Source organism: Prionailurus bengalensis, chromosome D4, assembly GCF_016509475.1.
Source record: "Prionailurus bengalensis isolate Pbe53 chromosome D4, Fcat_Pben_1.1_paternal_pri, whole genome shotgun sequence".
NCBI classification, from domain to species: Eukaryota; Metazoa; Chordata; class Mammalia; order Carnivora; family Felidae; genus Prionailurus; species Prionailurus bengalensis.
Window position 1 is genome coordinate 32,167,041 of NC_057359.1, and position 23,132 is coordinate 32,190,172.

General features: G+C 39.7%; 1 protein-coding gene across 1 annotated transcript in view; it reads right to left on the bottom strand.

Annotated features, from left to right (window-relative positions):
* The window catches only part of GLDC (glycine decarboxylase), a 98,800-nt gene that overhangs the window by 28,845 nt on the left and 46,823 nt on the right, over positions 1-23,132 (bottom strand). Inside the window, exons 9-15 of the mRNA XM_043565679.1 lie at positions 19,897-20,002; positions 18,561-18,700; positions 17,883-17,963; positions 16,157-16,254; positions 15,571-15,655; positions 15,367-15,408; positions 14,113-14,255 (exon numbers count right to left, since the gene is read on the bottom strand). Of these exons, the coding sequence (XP_043421614.1) occupies positions 14,113-14,255; positions 15,367-15,408; positions 15,571-15,655; positions 16,157-16,254; positions 17,883-17,963; positions 18,561-18,700; positions 19,897-20,002 (695 nt within the window). The remainder of the gene's footprint in view (positions 1-14,112; positions 14,256-15,366; positions 15,409-15,570; positions 15,656-16,156; positions 16,255-17,882; positions 17,964-18,560; positions 18,701-19,896; positions 20,003-23,132) is intronic.

Here is a 23,132-nt window from a genome sequence, read left to right on the forward strand (position 1 = left end):
CAGTGTGTATCTTTCAAGGAGAACAATTTTTTTTAATTTTTTTTTCAACGTTTATTTATTTTTGGGACAGAGAGAGACAGAGCATGAATGGGGGAGGGGCAGAGAGAGAGGGAGAAACAGAATCGGAAACAGTCTCCAGGCTCTGAGCCATCAGCCCAGAGCCTGACGCGGGGCTGGAACTCACGGACCGCGAGATCGTGACCTGGCTGAAGTCGGACGCTTAACCCAGGCGCCCCAAGGAGAACAATTTTTAATAACATTAATTACAATTATTACACCTAAAACCAAAATTTGTCCATACCACATATATAATCAGTGATGATATTACCCCAAAGGAACTATGCCCTTTGAGTGTGGCAATAGTCCTTTATTCTTAGGTGAGCTTTGCCACGCCCCCATGCATGTGGCAGCTAGAAGCTGTCCATACCCAACTAGGCAGTCCTTGAAGGCAACAATTTAAGAGCACACTTAATAACAGTCCAGTGAGCAATACTGAGTCAATCATAAACTGTTACTTAATGTTCTCAGTAGTCTTTGCAGAAGGAAAGGTAAGTGAGTTTTTAAATCCCATTCAAAGTGGTTATTTCCTCTATTTTGCAAAATTACACCATCCCTTAATCCTGTAGAAGACCCAGTGGTTTGGGTGTTCATCCATTCTAATCATCCCATAATACTGAGATAACACTCTACAAGTTGTAAGAATAAGGTAAATTTCTAAATTTAAAAAACTTCTAAAAGCTAGGGGTGATGGGTGGCTCATTGGGTTAAGCGTCCAACTTTGACTCAGGTCATGATCTTGCAGTTTGTCAGTTCAAGCCCCACGATGTGCTCTGTGCTGACAGGTCAGAGCCTGGAGCCTGCTTCATATTCTGTATCTCCCTCTCTCTCTGCCACTACCCCACTCATGCTCTGTCTCTCAAAAATGAATGAACATTAAAAAAAATTTTTTTAAACCAAAAGATAAAATTTGGAGCACTATTTTTATTTTGTTTTTTTTTTGTTTGTTTGTTTGTTTCCTTGTTTGTTTTATTTTGAGAGAACACCAGGACAAAACCAGTTGGATTTGACATGTTTTCAAACTACTGTGGGGACACTGATGGTCTGGTGTTAGGAAACAGCAGAATTGAGGACTTAGGTCAGGAGAGATAACAGGGAAGTATCTGGGGCTTATAGCCTGGCTGGAGAAAGAGAAAGTGGTGACTTGCAAAGCAATAGGATAGGGTAGATTAGCTAAGTAATAGTAATAGTAAGTATAAATTGCTCCATTAATTAAACACTTCCTACTTAACAGGCACTCTGCACAGAGTACAGAGAAATGGTAGCCCTTGTTGTGGGGGTTGCCACTAAAGCATTTTACATCATCTTATTTAGTCCTTATTTAATCCTCCCAATACCCCCATATGATAGGTCCATCACCCCCGTTATGTACATGAAGAAACTGAGGTTAAAGTGTTACATGCCCACATGGCCAACAGTGACAGAATTAGACTTCAGTACAAGTTGGCCTCTCAAGGAGCCTCATGTTTCCCCTGAGAGCAGTACTGTTTCTCCGAGCACATTGTGCTTCCCAAAGGATTCAGAGCTGTGATTTTCTTTCACATAACCCTTGTCGAACTAGGGAGGGTTGGCTAACACATATAATAAGTTTCTTGTCACTTACACTGAGGTCTGCCTCTTCCCTCTTCCAGGGAGGTAGGCAGACATGAGTCTTCCATTTTCCTGTCTTTGGAAAAACAAGTTGTTGCTCACTTGTTTTTATTTTGGAAACAGAAAAATGAATATGCTTCAGCAAACCACCAATACCAAGTTACCTAGCCTCTGTTTCCTCATCTCTAAAATAGGGATAATAATTGTACCCATATGCACTCAGTATTTTGTTACTGTTATAACACAATCCTATAAGTGCACTGTACATTGAAAATTATTTTAGAACTCCAATGTACTTTGTGTGCCTGTCTTATCTCAATTAGAGTGTAAGCCCTGAGGGTAGGATATAGTTCTCAGCATATATAACAGTACTCTGCATGGACTTTGTTCAAAACTTAGTTCCCATGGCCAAATCATGGAAAGAGCCTAAATGTCCATCAACTGACAAATGGATTAAGAAGATGTGGTTTAAATATACAATGGGATACTACGTGGCAATGAGAAAAAATGAAATCTGGCCATTTGTAGTAACATGGATGGAACTGGAGAGTGTTATGCTAGGTGAAATAAGTCAGGCAGAGAAAGACAGATACCATATGTTTTCCCTCATATGTGGATCCTGAGAAACTCAACAGAAGACCAGAAGAGGAGAAGGAGGGGAAAAAAGTTACGGAGAAGGAGGGAGGCAAACTATAAGAGACTCTTAAATACTGAGAACAAACTGAGGGTTGGTGTGGGGGTAGGGGGGAGGGGAAAGTGGGTGATAGGCATTGAGGAGGGCACCTGTTGTGATGAGCACTGGGTGTTGTATGGAAACCAATTTGACAATAAATTTCATATTAAAAAAATTAGAAAATAAAATAAAATAGCCAAAAAAGTTGGTAGAAAAAAACAAAACAAACAAAAACAAAAAAAACCCCAAAATTTAGTTCCCATCTCCAGCCGAAGCAGTCAACATTGATATCCTTTCTTCCATGGAAAGGGGACTCAACAAATGGATTCTATACTTACCTCTATTTTTTTCTCATGACTTCTACTCATCTTATCTTGTTGGAAACCAATCAAGGTATTCAGAACAGGAATGAAAGAGAATGGAACTGTGAGCCAGTAATCCAAGAAAGAGGCATTATCCTACGGATGATCATAAATGCTAGATGTGGCAACTTAAAACTAAATGCCACATGAGGAGCGCCTGAGTGGCTCACTCGGTTAAGTGTCAACTCTTGATTTTGCCTCAGGTCATGATCGCACCGTTCATGAGATAGAGCCCCTAGATGGGCTGGCATTGACAGCACGGAACTTGCTTGGGATTCTTTCTCCGTCTCTCTGCCCTTATCCCACTTATGCTCTCTGTCAAAATTAATATTTTTTTTAAAAAAAACCTTAATAAATAAATAAATAAATGCCACAAAGGCTTATTATTGGGGTTCTATTAAAATAAGAGGAATTAGTGCCACATGTTGATGGAAAAGTATTATGAAAAATAACTGCTTATCTCCATAAACCAGATTGAGAGTCCATCAGAAAACCACTACATGTGGAGAAAAAACACAGCAAAAACAGTGGTTTTCTTACATCCATTTAAATTGAAGTGGTTGGTGGCTTGGATCTGCAGAGTTGGCCACAGAAAGGAGGACACTAGTGGGTGGGGAGCCTCAGACCCACAAAAGTGTCAAGTAAGCATAAGCTTAAATTGTCTTAGAAAAACAACATCCTCCAGTCATGGCATATATTCAGGCTGGTGAAAGAACTGCTACATATTGTACTGCTAAACACAAAATGAGCGAAGTCTAGCAGACAACATCCTCCAAAACACAGACTCATTGCACAAAAAATCTATAAGTCATAGACTATAAGAAGCTAGAACAAGTACAATGTTCCACAAGGTGAAAATAAAATGCAGTTGATGGGATTCAACAGTTTTGTAATGATTAAACTAGACTATTAGTATCAGTGTAGAATTCTAAGTGCAATCCTAGTCAGTGTGAACTTAGCAAAAGGTTTGGGGGGGGAGAGGAAGAGGGTAGAATTTGAAGATGGCATGACAGAAACAGGATGACACTACAGCTCTTTTGCTAGAAAGAGACTAGCTAGAATTCAAGGACACAAATGTCAATGATTTTTATCACTTTACCTTCATCTTTGCTAAGAACCCTGGGATTTAGAAATATTGCAACTTAGTTCTACCTGGAAAGGTTTAGTTTTTAGACCTGTGGAAAAAATTTTTATTGGACCTTCACACAAGATGAATCCCAAGGGAGACTTAAAGACTTCTGCTAGATGTTAGAAATATGACTGCAGATGATCTAACAATCAATGATGAAGAAGGAATAAGGCCTACTCATACAGATGATTGTGGAGAACATTCACGGCGAGTAGTCACAGGTAGAAAGCTTAGCACTCCTTAAGCATAAAACTAAAGATGGGTTAAGATAATGAATGGATTTTGGGGGCACCTGGGGGGCTCAGTTGGTTACTAGTCCAACTTCAGCTCAGGTCATGATCTCACTGTGAGTTCAAGCCCTGCATCAGACTCTGACTGAGCCTGGAGCCTGCTATGGATTCTGGATCTCCCACTCTCTCCTATCCTTCCCTGCTCACGTTCTCTCTCTCTCAAAAATAAATGTAAAAAAATTTTTTTAAAGAAGGTTTTTATCTTAAAAATTGGGGGGGTGGGCAGGGGCACCTGGGTGGCTCAGTCAGTTAAGCGTTTGACTTCAGTTCAGGTCATGATCTCACAATTTGTGAGTTCGGACCTCACGTCAGGCTTTGTGCTGACAGCTCAGAGCCTGGAGTCTGCTTCGGATTCTGTGTTTCCCCCTCTCCCAACCCCTCCCCCATTCATGCTGTCTCTCTCAAAAAATAAATTAAAAAAAAAAAAAAAAAAAGAAGAAGAAGTAGGAAGGGAGCAAACATTCCCAATCACTGTCCATTAACAAGTTATTGAACATGTGACCCAATCACAGCATAGAGGAAACTCCCACAGCCTGGAACTTCATAATCTGGAGGAAATGACCCAAGAAGTGGGACAGTCACAGATTTTCCAGTGATAGTGGTGACCCTTCACCTGGAGTAACCCTGATTTGTTCTCTGCTGCAAGCCTCCCTTGGGTATTGTCACCTAATTCATAGGTGGATTTGAAAGTTTTTTATTATAAAATAAAACATTCATGTGTTTAAAAAATTTGCATCTATAAAAAAAAAGCAACCTTCTCCCATTCTTCCCCATCTAATTCTCCAAAAGGAAACACTATTAATGATATGTTTTTTTTAATTTTATAATTTTTTTTTAATTAACGTTTATTTATTTGTTTTCAGAGAGAGAAAAGCACAAGCTGGGTAGAGTCAGAGAGGAGAGACAGAATCCCAACAGGCTCGGCACCATCAGTGCAAGAGCCCGATGCAGGGCTTGACCCCAGGAACCGTGAGATCATGACCTGAGATGAGATCAAGAGTCAGATGTTTAAACAATTGTGTCATCCAGGTGCCCCTGTGATATATGTTTTGATGTCAAACTCCCCTCAACCAAACACTTTAATAATACCACCAAGTGCTTGGGAAGTGACCAAGTGAAACATTAGCTAAGAAACTGACATGATGGGATGCCTGGTGGGAAGAATCTGACTTTGGCTCAGGTCATGATCTCATGGTTCATGGGCTGGAGCCCCATTTTGGGCTAGCTCAATTTCTTTCTCTCTCTCTCTCTCTCTCTCTCTCTGTCCCCTTGCTCACTTGCGATCTCAAAAGAAAAGAGAAGAAAAAAAGAAACTGACATGGTAAAACTGATCCCAGTAAGATGATCAAAACAGCCACTGCTTCAAAATGACCCACTTTAGTCCATGGCAACATCCTAAGACACCTCCAAGAAAATAAAGTAAAAAATGGCACTGATTCCTATCTTATGAATGGAATAAATAGGGTGACTGACAATTTTTCCAATAAACATACCTTGGAAGCAATAGGATATTAATCAGTCTAATTCTGTTGCTTACCTCAAGTACCCAAACACTGCCTGGATCTCCATTCCAATGAGCTTATAATAAAAATCTCAATGTATCATTCTGGAATGTTCTTACCAATCTGTATCTGACTTAAAAATTTTTTTAATGTTTATTATTTGAGGGAGAGAGAGAGAGAGAGAGACAGGGAGCAAGCAGGGGAGGGGCAGAGAGAGAGGGAGACGCAGAATCGGAAGCAGGCTTCAGGCTGTGGACTGCCAGCAAAGAGCCCTACGTGGGGCTGGAACCCACAGACCATGAGATCATGACCTGAGATGAAGTCGGCCGCTTAACCAACTGAGCCACCCAGGCACCCCAGTCTATATCTGATTTGACTTAAGCTGAATTCTATACTTAACCTTCAGATTCTGTCAAGAAACATCTGCATAGATCCAGCTGTTCTAACCATTCTGATATCCGAAGAGTATGTTAAAGCAATGGTTCTCAAACTTAAATCTCCAAAGCATCAGCATCACCTGGGAACTTGATAGAAATTCAAGTTCTGAAGTACTGAGTCAGAAATTCTGAGGGTGTGACCAAGTGCAAAAACCACTGCTCCAAGCCTTACAAACTGCAAAAATCAAAATATGCTTTTGAGAGTTAAGGAAATTGGGGGAGGGGAGGTCCTTCTCCTCACTATTTTCTGTGTCCCCAAAGATGGTTCTCTTCATCCTTCACCCTTCTTTCTCTTCCTCCTGGTGTTCTGAGTACTTCTTTAGGAAATCAGTCTCTGACCAGAGGTCTCTGATATCTGGCTTCCTGGAGCTCTCTGATAGGAGGGTTCTGAAGCTGCACCAGGCTCAGTAGGAAAGCATTATCAGAGATTATCAATGGTATCAGTCATGTTAGAGCTAATTAATCAATTATGAGCTCAAGAATGGGGGTGTGGGAGGTAACAACCATCAAGTGTTTTGATTCTCCTTACTGTAAACTGTCCTGATACACACATGGTGGTCATGACTTAGTCTTCAAAGGGCAGTTTCAAAGTTCAGTCCACTGGAAGATATTAATCATCTAACTAAACCTTCCTCTTTGGTGTTCTTTCAGGGCAACACACTTTCCACCTCAGTGATGCACATTAGAATCACCCAGGAAGAGTTTTAAAAACCTTGATTCCTGGGGCGCCTGGGTGGCGCAGTCGGTTAAGCGTCCGACTTCAGCCAGGTCACGATCTCGCGGTCCGTGAGTTCGAGCCCCGCGTCAGGCTCTGGGCTGATGGCTCGGAGCCTGGAGCCTGTTTCTGATTCTGTGTCTCGCTCTCTCTCTGCCCCTCCCCCGTTCATGCTCTGTCTCTCTCTGTCCCAAAAATAAATAAACGTTAAAAAAAAAAATTAAAAAAATAAATAAAAACCTTGATTCCTGAACTCCACCCTAAGGGGAAATTCTGATGCAACTAGTTTGTGGAGTGAGAAGAGCATCAGTATTCTTCAGAGTCTCCCCAAGTAATTCTAACATACAGCCAGGACTATGAATCTCTGTAACCCCAGTGGTTTTCCCAGGATGGTAGTTAAAACAGCACATTAGCATCATCCAGATACTTGTTAGAAATGCAAAATTCTCAGGCTCCAAACTAGACTTACTGAATCAAACTCTGGCTGTGAAGCTAGCAAGTTAATGAGCTCCCCCAGGTGATTCTCATGCACAATAAAGTTTGAGATTCATAGATTATGCCCTGTTTACACCTTTATTTAAGAACCTCCAGGGAAGGGGAGCCTGGGTGGCTCAGTTGGTTAAGTATTTCTGACACTTGGTTTCAGCTAAGGTCATAATCTCAAGGCTCTTGAATTCAAGCCCCGAGTCAGGATCCATACTAACAGTGTGAAGCCTGCTTGGGATTCTCTCTCTCCCTCTCTCTGCCCTCCACTACTTGTGCTTGCTCTCTCTCAAAATAAATGAATAAACTTAAAAAAAGAAGAAGAACCTTCCTGGAGATTCTGGAAAAGCAACTGCCAGCCTCAATCTACATTCAAGATCATAGTTTGCTGCTTTTAAAGACAAAAGCAACTTATTCACTCTTATAAGCCAAAGGAGCTAATAGTAATTCCAGATTGTATTTCACATTAGATATCTGTGGAAGGTGTTAATTATTGTTGCTGTGTGCCTCAAACATTACATTACCCAGCATTACATTAACCAGCAATTCCTGGAGTGTATTTGTGAGCTGCTGAATGATTTTAAGAGTGTCACAGTGTAATGGGGAACAAGTCAAAGCAAGCCACACTGGGCACAATGGAAAATGGAAAGGTAATTAAATATTTTATGGCGATTTTCTTCACCAAACTGGAAATGCTCTCCAGGTTTGTAGATTGAGCAAATAAATAGGAGAAAGGGGGACAAGTTTCTTGACATTTTTGTTTCAAGTCTTTTAAACACCTTTGGGATCTTAGGAATCCCAGAAAATAGACCTAATAAAGGTTTAGTCACATGAACAAAAGATTTTATGCCACAATTTATCATAATAAGATCCTTTATCAACTATAATCACTGGCCATTCCTCAATTAAACCTCACTCAGATCAATAACATAACATTTGCTTTCTTGCTGTATAGGACAGATGCCTACATCATCACTAAGGAGGAAGCCATATAACAGAGGTTTGGAGGCCTCCACACATTGTGGGTGCTATCCTTACAACTTTGAGCTGCTGAATTTCCTTTCAGAGAAAAATCCTCTGACAAGAAAGCAAGTCTATATCCAGGCATAAACTATTAGAGAAGGAACAAAAGCCTCCTGTAAGCATAATGTAGATAGAAGTGTACTGGATCTGGACACTATTGAAGGGCCTAGCAGCAAAGATGAGGTATAGAAGTCAGGGCCATATATGCAGAAACACTCAGGTTTGTCCCTGAAAATATAGTTCTCTTATACAGGCCTATTAGAACCAGAGTTGTATTTCAAGTTCAATATTATTCTCTTCTGCAGAGCTTGGTTCCTTTCCCTTTGTTATGAGCCTTTCACACTTTGAGTACTGAGTTGCTCCTAAAACTGAGGTAGTATATGGTTTGCCTCCAACCTGAGGGCAAGCTTCGAAGCTGGCTTCATCATGCCATCAGCTGATGGAGAAATCCTCTGAGATCAGGTCACCCAGGCTAGAAATGAATCTGCAAGGGTCTTACATTGCATTTAATTATTTCATAATACACATGTCCCCCAAATAAAATTAACTTCTTTTCATTTTTTTGAATTAACTTCTTTTTAGATTATATATTAAACATATATCATGGTTTAAAAAGGTTTTTCGTAATCTAAAAAAGGATAAGGACAAAAAGTATTGAACTTGAGATACCTATTCTTTTCTTTACCTCTTTTGAACTATAACTCTGCATACATATATAAAACAGTATGGCCATTCCTCAAAAAATTAAACTGAGTCACCATATATCCAATGTCACACTTGAGCATATACCCCAAGAATTAAAACCGGGGACTCAGGGATGTATGTACCAATTTTCATAGTAACAATATTCACAATAGCCAAAGGGTGGGAACAACACAAATGTCCATCAATAAATGAAAAGATAAACAAAATGTAATATATACATACAGTGAAATATTGATCAGCTTTAAAAAGGATATGTTGAGGGGTGCCTGAGTGGCTCAGTTGGTTGAGCATCCAGCTTGGGTTCAGGTCAAGATCTCGCAGTTAGTGAGGTCAAGGCCCATGTTGGGCTCTATGCTGACAGCTCAGAGCCTGGAGCCTGCTTCAGATTCTGCGTCTCCCTCTCTCTCTGCCCCTCACCCATTCATGCTCTGTCTCTCTCTCTCTCTCTCTCAAAAATAAACATTTAAAAATATTTTTAAAAAAAGGATATGTTGACACATGCTACAAGATAAAGACATGGATATAAAGACATTATGCTAAGTAAAATAAGCCAGATATAGAAGGAAAAACATGATGTGTTTCCTCCTACATGACATACTTAGAGTAGTAAAGTTAAAAGCAGCAGAAAATAATAGCACAAGCCAGTGGTAACAAGCCAGTAACAGAGAAATGGGGAGTTGTTGTTTAATGGGTAAAGAACTTTAAGAAGACAAAGTCCTGGAGTTGGATGGTGTTGATGGTTGCAAAACAATATAAATGTACTTCATGACATGGAATTGTACTCTTAAAAATGTAATTTTTAATTGGTAAATTTTCATGTTATGTTTATTTTACCACAAAAAAAATTTTTAGAGTTGCAAAACATTACTAATGCTACTTCCTAATTCTTGCCATATTTAACTTTTAAGTATACAATAGCGGCGCCTGGGTGGTTCAGTTGGATAAGTGTCCAAATGTGGCTCAGGTCATGATCTCATGGTTTGTGAGTTCAAGCCATGCATTAGGATCCCTGCTGTCAGCACAGAGCCTGCTTTGAATCCTCTGCCCCCCTCTCTCAGCCCCTCCCCTGCTTGCACTCTCACAAAATAAATAAACTTGAAATAAATAAATAAATATTATACGGTAACAAAAAAGGAAAGGAACCATTTACTCTTTATTTATTTATTTGTTTATTTTTTGTCTTTATTTTTGAGAGAGACAGAGACAGAGTGTGAGCAGGGAAGGGGCAGAGAGAGGGGGAGACACAGAAAGTAGGCTCCAGGCTCTGAGCTGTCAGCAGAGAGCCCAATGGGGGAATCAAACTTCCCAACTGTGAGATCATGACCTGAGCGGAAGCCAGACGCTTAACCTTGACCGACTGAACCACACAGGTGCCAGGGAAAGGAAACATTTAGATATATTTTGGTGACCAGACTCTAGTCTACAGACATACTGACCAACTCCAATTAGGTATAAGTGAAAACACCAAGAAATGGTCTTGAGAAGAAAAACAAGATAAAACGGGTCAGCCAGATAACCCCAGATGAGGCTGGATACTCCCCTTGCATACTTTTGGCTTCTGTAATCTTGTTTGCCTCCTGCCTCCACCAACTACCTGTGTAGCACCACTGATAAAGGACCCCTCCCCTTTTTCTTTTGTCTCTCAACCCCCTACCATCCCCAGCCATAAAAGGAGACTGATGCCAAAGTTGGGGCTCAGCCTTTGGAGGTGACTCTGCTAGGCCAGCACTGGTGTGATTCCCTGAGTGCATGTGGCTTGTCTCTTCCTAGGCGCCGAGGAGTTGCTGTAACAGTCTCTTGATAATCGCTACCGCACCCTTTATTTTATGAGCATAATTTCAGTGGCTGACACGATACATCAAATTCTTCCTCTGTACAGAATACTCAAGAAAACTTCTTACAGTAAATATGAAGCCTACATCAGTACCCTGGATTGGTCACTAGCCAGCAATAAATCATGATAAATAACAGTTAACCCTGTGGTAGACTAATTATAATACTTCAAACATAGGTTATAAGACTTGAAAATATAATTCACTTGTGGAGAGAAGCTTAGTACAAGTAAACCAAGATAGTGTCACAGCAAGATAAAAATAAAATCTCTTGCATATAGAATATATGGTGCATCCCTTCCTCTTTTCCTCAAATTAAGACATCAAATCACTTTCATCTCTGGAAGCATGCCCCTTGATAGAAGGGCCAACAAAAGAGCAGGGCATCTCCTTACCTGTCAGAGCAGCCTCTGCTAAGAACCAGAAATATCCCTCATCTTAAGCCTCAACTTTGGGTACAGCTACTGTCACTTTCAAATCGGCTCCTAGAAATAAGTGTTACACCTGGGAATCTCTGTAGTGTAAGAAGGCATCACTGACAGGAAAGGCATCTTGATAATGATCTCTTTATTTTCTGCACAACTTAAATGGGGCAATGAAACTCACTGCCAATCATATGAGGAGAGCAGGACAGAGAAACTTCTAAGAGAGTAGTTCTTAACCTTGCCTTGTCTTTCTTTCTCAAAATAAATAACTTAAAAAAAAAAACTACTCATGCCTGTGTCCCTTCCCTTACCCCTCTTTTGCTATTAAGATTATGATTCAATTTGGGATTGTGATTTGATCATCAGGATCTTTTTATAAACACACCACATGAGTAATTTCTATGCAGGGTTGGGAACCATTCTATTAAGGGAAGGCAAACTTCCTCATTTGTAGGTCGGACTTCTGGGAATCCTGTTTTGGCCCTCAATTAGCTTCAAAAGCTAATGATTTAAGAGTTAAAATAATCCTGAAAAATTACTAATCCACAGAAGATGTAATCATATTCCATCACTAGAGGGCAAAATTTCTTCACTTTCAATATTTATTTAACGTATTATTTCTTCAGGCTTATCATTCAGTTTCCTTTCCTCCTGTGAAAAGGAAGAGGGGCCGGATGATGATGTTTTAAAGAAGGCATGAAGCCTGACTTTCATGAATATCATTCCTTCCTATTTATAAAATCAGGGTTCCAGAGGCTATTATTAAAAGATCTTTGTGTCCTTTCATTTGTATATGCCCCCTTCCTAAAAGGTTTGTATTTTATAGGATGTACTGTTTTTACAGAGTGCATGGCTTTGCTGTATACCCTATCTTACCAAACAGGAGGTGGGGCTTGGCTGTATCTAAGATCTGATTATTTTCTGTTGCATAGAGTCAGAAAATAAATGTCTCAGTTTTAAAATCATTTGATTTTTGTATCTTGAAATACAAAGTCTGCATTTCTAACAAGCTCCTAGGTGTTGCCAGTGTTGAGGCTGCTGGTGGAAAATTAACACTTGAGTAGTGGAAGGTGGAAAAGCCAGCGGCAGAAACACAACTCTTCTGAAGATACTTGAAATGTGGACTCCTGCTGGTAGTGTTTGTCTGCCTATCCATCTATGATGTATCTATTCCCATGAAGACAGCTCACAAACCTAGTGGATTCCAGATTGGAAATCAGAAGGGATCAGAATCACTTGTTTGCTTCTTAAAAATAAAGATTCTTAGTCCCAACTGCTGGAGATTATGATTAGTAGGTCTGGAGAGGGACACAGACATTTGTATCTTTAACAAGTACCCAGGAGATTTTGCTAGAGCCCTCTGCTTTTAAAAATCACTGTTATTCTTTATCCACGGGATACAAGTATGCTGTTTCAAAGGGACACATGCACCCCCATGTTTATAGCAGCATTATCAACAATAGCCAATGTATGGAAAGAGCCCAACGTCCATCGATGGATGAATGGATAAAGAAAATATGGTGTATATATACATACACACACAATGGAGGATTACTAGGCAATCAAAAAAGAACAAAATCTTTCCATTTACAACTACATCGATGGAACTGGAGGGTATTAAGCTAAGTGAAACTAGAGAAAGACTCCTCATATGACTTCACTCATATGAGGACTTTAAGAGACAAAACAGACGAACATAAGGGAAGGGAAACAAAAATAATATAAAAACAGGGAGGGGGACAAAACAGAAGAGACTCATAAATATGGAGAACAAACTGAGGGTTACGGGAGGGGTTGTGAGAGGGGGGATGGGCTAAATGGGTAAGGGGCACTAAGGAATCTACTCTTGAAATCATTGTTGCACTATATGCTAACTAGTTTGGATGTAAATTTAAAAAAATAATAAAAAATAAAATTAGAGTGCTAAAAATAAATAAATAAATAAATAAATAAATATCACTCTTCAAAAACATATCCTTTACATATAAGGAGACAGAGGCCAGAGGCGGGCAGGGAACTTTCTTTTTTTTTTTAATGTTTTATTTATTTTTGAGACAGAGAGAGACAGAGCATGAACAGCGGAGGGGCAGAAAAAGAGAGGGAGACACAGAATCTGAAACAGGCTCCAGGCTCTGAGCTGTCAGCACAAAGCCTGATGCGGGGCTTGAACTCACAGACCACAAGATCATGACCTGAGCCGAAGTCAGACGCTCAACTGACTGAGCCACCCAGGCGCCCCTGGCAGGGAACTTTCAAAGTTAGTGACAGAAGGAACCAGGATCTAGGGTCTCCTGACCCTACTGGATTGAGACATGGCTTCCAATTAGGAGTTAATGTATACTTGATTCTAATTATTATGCTATGTCATTGATAGATGTAGTAACTAGTTTCCAAAGACGGCCCACAATGAACCTCAATTCTGGACATTCACACCCATGTATCATCCACTCTTGCATTCAAACTGAGCTGACTCTTTCACTTGCTGAATAAATAGCACAGCATCTGGAAATGACATTGTGAAACTTCAGAGGCTAAGCCTTAAGGAGTTTGCAGCTTCCACATTCTTCCATTATGGAACACTCCATTTTGAACCCAGACAACATTCCAGGAGGAATGACACTCGAGCAACCACATGGAGAAGTCTACATGGGCAAGAACCAAGACCCAGGTCAGCATACTCAGCTGCGCTCCCAGCCAGCTGCCTATTACTAATTTTCTGGCTATGTGAATGTGACTACAATGGACCTTCTAGCCATCCGCCCCAGTGGATTTCAACTGTCTACTCAACTCTCAGAGTAATAAATAATAAATTGTTTTTTCAAGCCTCCAAGTTTTGGAGTGGGTGTTATACCACATGAGATAGATGAAATGACAGAAGAAATCTCTTACCTGTTAGGCTGGAAAGAGATTCGATCATAGCCCGTGAGTTCACACAAGTCCTTCTCAAGCTCTCGGAAAAGTTGCTGATATCCTTGAGCTTGGTCCAGAGGCACAAACGGGTGGATATTTGCAAACTCCTTCCATGTAATAGGCTGAAGAGCAATGGGGGAGAAGACACATGCATATGTACATATTGTAATAGTAATTATCAATACTAACTTTAATGATGATGATGAGTATAGTAATAGCTAGCACAAAGAGTGCTTACTATGTGCCAGGCACTGTTTTAAGCACTTTAAATATATTCATTTAAACCTCACCACAATCTTAACAGATAAACACTGTTACTGCCATCATTTTACAAGTGGGTCACAAAAGCCCAGAAAGGGAACTTACACAAAAATATAAACTTTTTCTATCTTTTCAGGAACAAAATATATTTATATCCATGAAATCCAATGAGTTGTTGCAGGTAAGGTTTACTCAAACTCTTATACAGCACCTATATTATTCTGTCTTCATTGAGCAGAACAAGACATAAACCAAAGTAAATGGGGAAAACCTTTCTAATAACAATATAACATGATTTCCTTTGCCTGATGTCATTTGTTGTATGGAAAAAAAGGAAGATAGTTTTGCTAAAATGGATCCTAGCCTAGTAGAGATACTTACCAACTACATGATCAGGTTACAACAAATCTTCTGTTGATATAAGAAATAAATGAAAACCTCCAGTCTATACCCTTCTGGTATTTCTAGAAAGAAGGCTTAAGGTTCTGAATTCTACTGAGCATAATAAACTCCAAGTTGATAAAAGCTTTTTACAATGCAGATTTAAAAGGGGAAATAGGAGGGGCACCTGGCTGGCTCACTCAGTAGACATATGACTCTTAGTCTCAGAGCTGTGATTTGATCTCCACATTGGATGGGGAGATAACTTAAAATAAAATCTTAAAAAGTACACAAATAAATAACGGGGATAGGAAAGCATAAATACTTTAATATTAGTTAATTACATATATTAATTTAATTAATGTTTATTTTAATTAAAAAAATAATTTTACTCATAAATTTAAATGACCAAGTCGCAATAAAACTAGGGTTTGTCCTGAGATTGTTGAATACCAGGTAAAGAATTATTTAGACAGTTACTAAATCACAGTCCCAGTAGCTTTCTCTAGTTATCCACTTATGTACAAGCTAGAACACTGCTCCTATTAAATTCCTTCCTAAGAAAAGTTTTTAAGAAAACCTCCTACTTACTGCGAGTTCAGATGAGCTGTTGAGCTTCATGGTGCAGGACCCCTTTAAGAAACACATCCAAAATGGATCACATTAATAATTTCCTCTTATCCCTCTGATCTCCCAACATGGCCACCCCTTCATTCCTCTTGCAGCATATCAGCTGCAACCCAAAGAGGTGGAACCAGGCGTGAGATAGAAGCAGGAATAAAAGGCAACAATTACCAGTGGAATCATGCTGTGAACAAGGGAAATATCTTTGTTTTCCAATTTCTTCATATATCGGACAATGTTTGTTTCTGAGTGATAGCTATGAACACAAAACACATGATTTGGGCCATTATAATGAGCTAAGAGTCCATGCACATCCTCCTGAAAGATAAGACACACTGAGATCTACCTTCAAACTACAGATCAAATTGAGCCATAGCCAACATGCTAACAAAGTGTCAGAAGCAAGGACATAGAACCCCCACAAACCTCAGGGATGCACCAGGACAAGAAGGTTCCAGTGGTCAGGTTAGGAAGAAGAGGATGTTGAGTTCCTGGGTATGAACATCAGCCTGGCAACTATGCATCCAAACTCCCCTCTTCCTGACAAGTGGGTTAGGGGTTACAGTTCCAATGAAGCAGAGCCAGCAACAGGTGGCTTTGCCACAATCAGGAATGGAATCCTTATGGCAATGGTTTCTTAGTGAGCCATGGCTGAGCTACAAAAACCAGATCCATCTCACAGGTGGATTCAGAAGCCACTCTCTATTGTACTCCTGAGCCACAGTACACAATGCAGAAGTCTCACACCCAAGCAAACCTGTTAAACACTTGATGTGTGAGGAATGAGCTAGTTCTCTTGAAGGCAGTCCCTGGAATACCTCTCCGCTCCTCACCCATGCTTTCAGCAACCAGCTCCTGCATGGAGAGACCACAGAGTAAAGGAAGGGAAGCAAGCCTTGAATTGCTCAGCATGCATTCTGACAAAGCACTGCAGATCTACTACCACTGCCCACCTCCCTGGCATCTGTCATGGTTAGGTAAAAGGTATCAGGAGTCATGAATTGTGGCAATTGTCCAGAGCACTATTTTCAAAGTGTGTTGACCTCTGCCTCAGATAAAAAAGGAAATATGACAATTTTTATGCCCCCCACTGCACCAAAAAACTTCTCCTGCGTGTTCCTTGAGTAATGAAGCAAGTTCCAGGAAGTTATTTTAAAGTGCTATCCAAAAAAGTTATGATGATGCCACTCAAGTAAGGATTCTCACTTGACACTGCTTTTATCTTTGACTACAAGTTTAATAAAATACACGCACTAAAATGGGCGAAAGGGCAATCTCTTCAAATGAGGCTGAGAAAACTGGTATCCACATGCAAAAGAATCAAGTTGGATCCTTATCTTACAACATATAGGAAAACTCAAACTGAACTAAGAACCTAAATTTAAAAGCTAAAATTATAAAACTTTAAGAGAAAAACATAGGCACAAATCTGCATTATCTTGGATTTAGATTTTGGTTTCTTAAATACGACACCAAAAGCATGAGTAACATGCTTTTGAGTAACAAAAGAAAAAATAGAGTGGACTTTAATTAAAATAAACTTCTGCATATCAAAGGCACTATCAAGAGAGTTAAGAACTCACAGAATGGGAGGAAATGTTTCCATATCATATCTGATAAGGGTTAATATCCAGAATATATAAATACATGTCTTGTTCTTCATTCTGCCTCAGGCTGATAGTATAGCCATCTAGAGCCCTCAGTGGATACTTCATAAATATTCCTTAAATGCATGGAACAAATACCTGTGGTTAAATTTAATGCAGAATTCTAGACAGAATATGGCTTATTCAGTCCTATTTATTACTTAAGGCTTAAAAAAGAACAGTGTGATATCTCTTTGATGATTTATATTTGTTATCTAGTACTCTAGATAAGTCCCTTGTTAAAGAGTCCATAGGCAACCAGGACAGAACCTATTACTACTGACCACTTTCTTTTTCATCCGTGCAAGCGTAACCTTTCTCCTCACATGGCCCTGCAATTTCATTGTTTCAGAAATCAACTCAGTCACACTGTACTGTGTCTAGTTCTCACTATAATCCTTGGCCTCTAAGCCTTTATAGTTGCTTTTCCAAGTGTCTGGAACCTCTCCAGCCCCAGCCTCCTGGTCATTAACTGTGCCATCTTAGATTCACAGAGTCCTCAGAGCCTAACATACTACCTGCCATATATTAGGTGTTCAATAAATATGTTACATGAATGAATATTTTCCCAGAATTGACATAACCAGGACACCAATGTCATGATTCCCCATTTGGGACAGTTTGAATTAAACACCATTAACCATCCTTCAAATTAGCTTGACTTCCAGTTCCTAGCTAGGGCCCACAGCAGTGACCACTAGCTATAGGGGATGGTCAGTGGCATAATTTTTAACAGCAGTCCACCCAGTTTCACACTTGGAATCACAAGAGGCACAGCTATCTTGGACAACACCTCAAATACTAATTGAGAGAAATGTATCTTCTTATTTTACTTACAGCAGATGACTCACAGCCAAAGATCCACAATAAGTCATCCAGATCTTTTTCACTCACTGTTTCATCAAGAGAAATACCAAGCTGCAGAAATGAAAATTAAAGGGAAAACATCAGCCCTAAACTCCAAGACGAGTGGAGAAACCCCAAGAGAGGTCAAAGGGAAGAAGGTGCTAGATAAAACTCTGAGTTGTTTCAAACTATCAGGGTGCCATTATACCCAAGTTGGCCCGTAGGTGAAGTTAACTAGATGAGTTTAGTTTAGTTTAGTCTAGTTTAGGTTTTATGAACCATTTCTGGACCCCAGCAGTCTCATGCCTGCAGGTCACCCCTACTAATGCTAGATAGACTTATCCTTTTCTTCCTTTAACTTACTTCATTATGGTGCTTATCACACCATACTGGGTATGATACTATACTTCAACAGTAATCCTGGGAAGAGTATTATGAGCAAAATATGTGCCTAGGAGTATCATACATGAAAACATAAAGTCTTAAGGAAAGCTAAGAATGAATTATCCTTTGAAGGTCACAATGTTCAAAGTTGGAAAACAAAATTGTTTGTAAGACGTAGATTGTGCCTAAAATTTAAATATTGCGTTTTTAAATAAAGAAAATTTTTAGTGAGTAAAGTTATGAAATCTTAGGGAATATATAAAGAAATGGAAAAGTTTTACTTACCATGCCATCCTCAAAGAGCCGAAAATTGATTTGCCGCTGAGTGGCCCTGTCCAAAACCTCCTTCACTGAGCAGCCACACTGAATCTTCAAAGTGTCAAAGAACAATTCATGCTGGAGTTGATGTCCAGCTCGCTTGAGACCTAGATAAGATAGGAGAGCCACCAGTCCCCAACAAAGAAATCTGCTCCTCTGCTCTTGGCATTCCACAGAGAAATAAAGAGGTAAATTCTAACCATTGTCTATTTCTGGTCTTAGCCAGTGTTTTGGTAACTGCTTTTTTTTTGTAAAGAAATTAAATGTTTATTACTATAGTAGAGACTATTATGAAATAAATACATATAAAAAGAAAAATCACCATAATCACCATCTAGGAATAACTGTGGGTTACATTTTGGTGTGTATTCCTCTATAACTGTAATGTATGTGTTTATGTGTGCATGTGTGATATATCACACATCTCTTTACACTTTAAAAAAATTTAATATATCATGAATATTTTTACTTTCTACAGATCAATAACTATATCATTATTTTTAATGGCTGTGTAATATTCAAATGTATGCATGTGCCAGAGTTAATCAATTATTTTTGGACATTTAGGCTGTTTTCAGGATTGTGGTATTATAAATAATGTTTCAATGGACACCTGATTATTTCCTTTAGATACATTTCTAAGAGTAGAATTTTTGGTCCCAAATGTAGGCATATTTTAAAAGGCCTCATAAAAGTTATACCAACATCAGCATTCTTCTTAACCTTTGCCAAAGTAATGGGAGAAACACTATTGTTTCAATTTACATTTCCTTAATAGTGAGGCTGAAATGTCATATGTTTATTGGCCATTGATTTGTACATGTATTTCTTCTAAAATTTGGGGCATCTGTGTGGCTCAGATGGCTCAGGTCATGATCTCACAGTTAACAAATTCGAGCCCTGTGTCAGGCTCTGTGCTGACAGCTCGAAGCCTGGAGCCTGCTTCGGACTCTTTGTCTCCCTCTCTCTCTCTCTCTGCCCCTCCTCTGACAGTCACACACTGTGTATCTCTCTCTCAAAAAATAAAAATATTAAAATAAATAAATAAATAAAATAATTTATGCTTCATGATCTTTGGTCATTTTTCTCTAAGTGATCATCCCTCTCGTTTATGGGGTTGAGGGATAAGAAAAATCCATATTAAAATTTTTAACACTCAGTATATCATAGATGTTGAAGTAATTTCTTATTTGACTTTTAATTTTGAATACAGTATTGGACATACAGTGAGTTTTCTATTTTACTTACTCAGGTTTATCAGTCTTGTTATGTTTGAAAGTTTTTAAACAGATAAATGACTCACCTTCAGACAGAATCAAAGTGGCATTATGTACCCTCCTAGCAATATGCTTCAGCCCATGAGAACCATGGTAGATTGCAAACATGGCAGCCATATTCGCCAAGAGAGCCTAAAACAACAAACAGCATTTAAGGAACCGTGTTCAATAACATGATGGAAGACAATTAGTGGGAAGGAGTATTCTCTTGACTTGAAATGCCAAAATTAAAAACAGGGACAAAACAAAATGATCTGCATTAACTATGAGAGGGGGAGACCATTCTCAACCTACCTGACTATCTGAGGGGCAAACACAACATCCAGTATACCCAGATCAAATTTGACGACTATAAAGGAGAAGGTTCATTGATGCAATATAAACATGTCACTCATAAGGGGAAGATCAGGCTGTCATTAAATATTGATGGGCAATATTTAATGTTGCAAGATGTGGAGCATTAAAGTCATCAGGGAAAAAAAGTGATATCCAAGGATTTTATACTCAATCAGTTATTCAAGGATAAAACCAACAAGGAATTTTCAAATATATAAGAACTCAGGGGGGGCCCTGGGGAGTGTCCGACTTCAACCCAGGTCATGATCCCGTGCTTTGTGGGTTCAAACCCCATGTTGGGCTCTGTGCTGACAGCTTGGAGCCTGGAGCCTGCTTCAGATTCTGTGTCTCCCTCTCTCTCTGCCTCTCCCCTGCTTGCACTCTGCCTGTGTCCCCAAAATAAATAAATATTAAATAAAAAAAAAAACTCAGGGAACATATCTTCTGAGAACTTAAAGCACTAGACGCTGAATTTCAGCAAACCAAGAGATGAATAAGGATTATATGGCAAGGTTCTACCAAATATGAAAATGAAGGATGCAGTGGAATAAAACCAAAATAAATTTGCAGGACATGTATTAGGAAGAGAAAATCAGAATCTACTGGCTATTTCCTCTCTGCTCATAGCAAGGTCACTTTCTAAAGTAAAGATATCTCCCCTTGACCATTGGCCTGAAGTTTCACAAAAATATTTACAGGGAAGTATATGTTTTTGTGTGACAGAAAATAGAAACGAATGGCATTGAAATTTCTCAGAAATAAGGGACACAGACAACTCCAATGACGCTTCAGTGAGGAAGTCCTGCATGGGGAGCAAGGAAAGGCCCCACTGTGATGGCATGTAGGTCAGGAAGGAGGATAAAAAGAGAATGGTTAGGATGAGAGACCAAAATAAGTGACAACGAGGGGGAAAATGATGGAGGCCCACCTCCTGCTTCTCTTCCTCTTGTTCTTATCTTTATTGGCTTTATCATCCTAGATCCTGCCAATAAGCAATCTTCTAACCATGCAATATCATCCTTGCCCCCCAGGTAATTGGTCCAAAACCAAGTCTCAGACTCCTTCCCTACCCAGTCCACTCCATTCTCCCACAGCCCCTCCTATTTTACTGGTCTAGCACCTAGACTCTGATATTTCCAGTCCCACTAGTGACTTTTCTACTAATGTACAAGGTTAGCAGTTCAAGGTCAACTTCACAGTCAATCATCCTAGAGTGGGAAGAACACCTGAAAAACACAGTGCTTTAAAGTTGGAACGTGTTCATTATTGGATCTAGTGTCAGGTGCATATTTTCTTTGCTAGGCTACTAGAAGGAACCCATGGGACCACTGGAAAACAAGAAACCGTTCACAAAAAATACTAGAAACTGAAACCAACAGTCAATAAAGAAAATGGAAAGGAAAAGAAAACATCTGAAAACGGAGAAATGGACTTCATTGGGCCAAAATTCCCCAAGAGAGTTTAGACTATCGTGTGGGACTCTATACAACAACTAGTTGTTGGGGCACCAGGGTAGCTCAGTCGGTTTAGTGTCTGACTTTGGCTCAGGTCATGATCTCATGATCTCACAGTGAGTTCGAGCCCCACTTTGGGCTCTGTGCTGACAACTCAGAGCCTGGAGCCTGCTTCAGATTCTGTGTCTCTCTGTTTCTGTCCATCCTCTGCTTGCACTCTGTCTCTGTCTCTCTCTCTCAAAAATAAACATTAAAAAAAAATTAAAATAAAAAAAAGAAAGAGAAATGTAGAAGCACTACAATACATTCCAGCTATGAAGAGGGCAAGTCAAACAATCCATGACACTGTATCTAAATGCTTATGACTACTACAGGAGAATTAAAACTCAGGCCTCATAATCACAAAATCCTCTGGAAGCCTTTCATTGTAACAGCTTTGTAGATGGTGGTTCATGTCCCTTTTTAATCCAGAGGTGATTCTTGAGTAGCCAACAAATTGATGACTAGTAAAATCATTTTTAGGGGCTCCTGGTTGGCTCAGCTAGTTGGGTCACTGACTCTTGATTTTAGCTCAGATCATGTCTCATGTTTTATGAGCTAGAGCCCCACATCAGGCTCTGCACTGACAGTACAAAGCCTGCTTGAGATTCGTCCTCTCTCTCTGCTCTTCCCCCACTTGCACTCTAGTGGTCTCTCTAAAAATAAACTTAAAAATTTTAAATCATTTTTAGAAATCTTAGAAAGGCATTAGAACTCCAAAGGAAGTTCAGACAAATAAAGACCAAGAAAATTTGAATTTTCTGGATAATCTGGATAAAGTTAATTAGTATACTTAAAGTAATTTTTTAAAAAAGGAGTAAAAAAAAGCTCGTGATTAAAATTTGCTCAAGACTTTGGGAGGGAGGGGCCAAGATGGCAGGGCAGCGGGCTTCTCTCATCTCTGAAATGCAGCTAACCCTTTTGCACACCTAGAAAATTGATCTGAGGAATAAAACAACAATCTGCATAACTTAAGCTACAGGTAAGTGGCAGGGAGAGATGAACTGGGGGAGAGAGAAGCCATGGAGGGTAGGGAGCTGTTTATGAGAAGAGAGAAGAGACAAAGGGGGGAGAGTACAGGAAAAGCACTACCCCCAGAAGTAACTGGAGAGAAAAGAGAGAGTGGAAGAACCCTCAAGTGACTGAACAAGAAGAGGAGAAAGGAGAGGGTTGATACCATAAGGACTCTATAAACAGAGGAGAGCAGACTGGGAAACTCCTCAGCTCAATACCTGGTGGTGCTCAGCAGGAGGGGCGAATCCCCAGGAGCAGGCAGTGAGGTCCAAAGAGACAAAAGGCCACACAGGGAGAAGTGGTTCCCCTGCTAGGAGAGCATTTGGTAGAGGCCTTATGGTCTCCCCACAGGCAAAGATCCCAATGGACCCCAAAGAATAGTCACATTTGCTGGCATTGGAGGAAAGATGCCAGGGGGT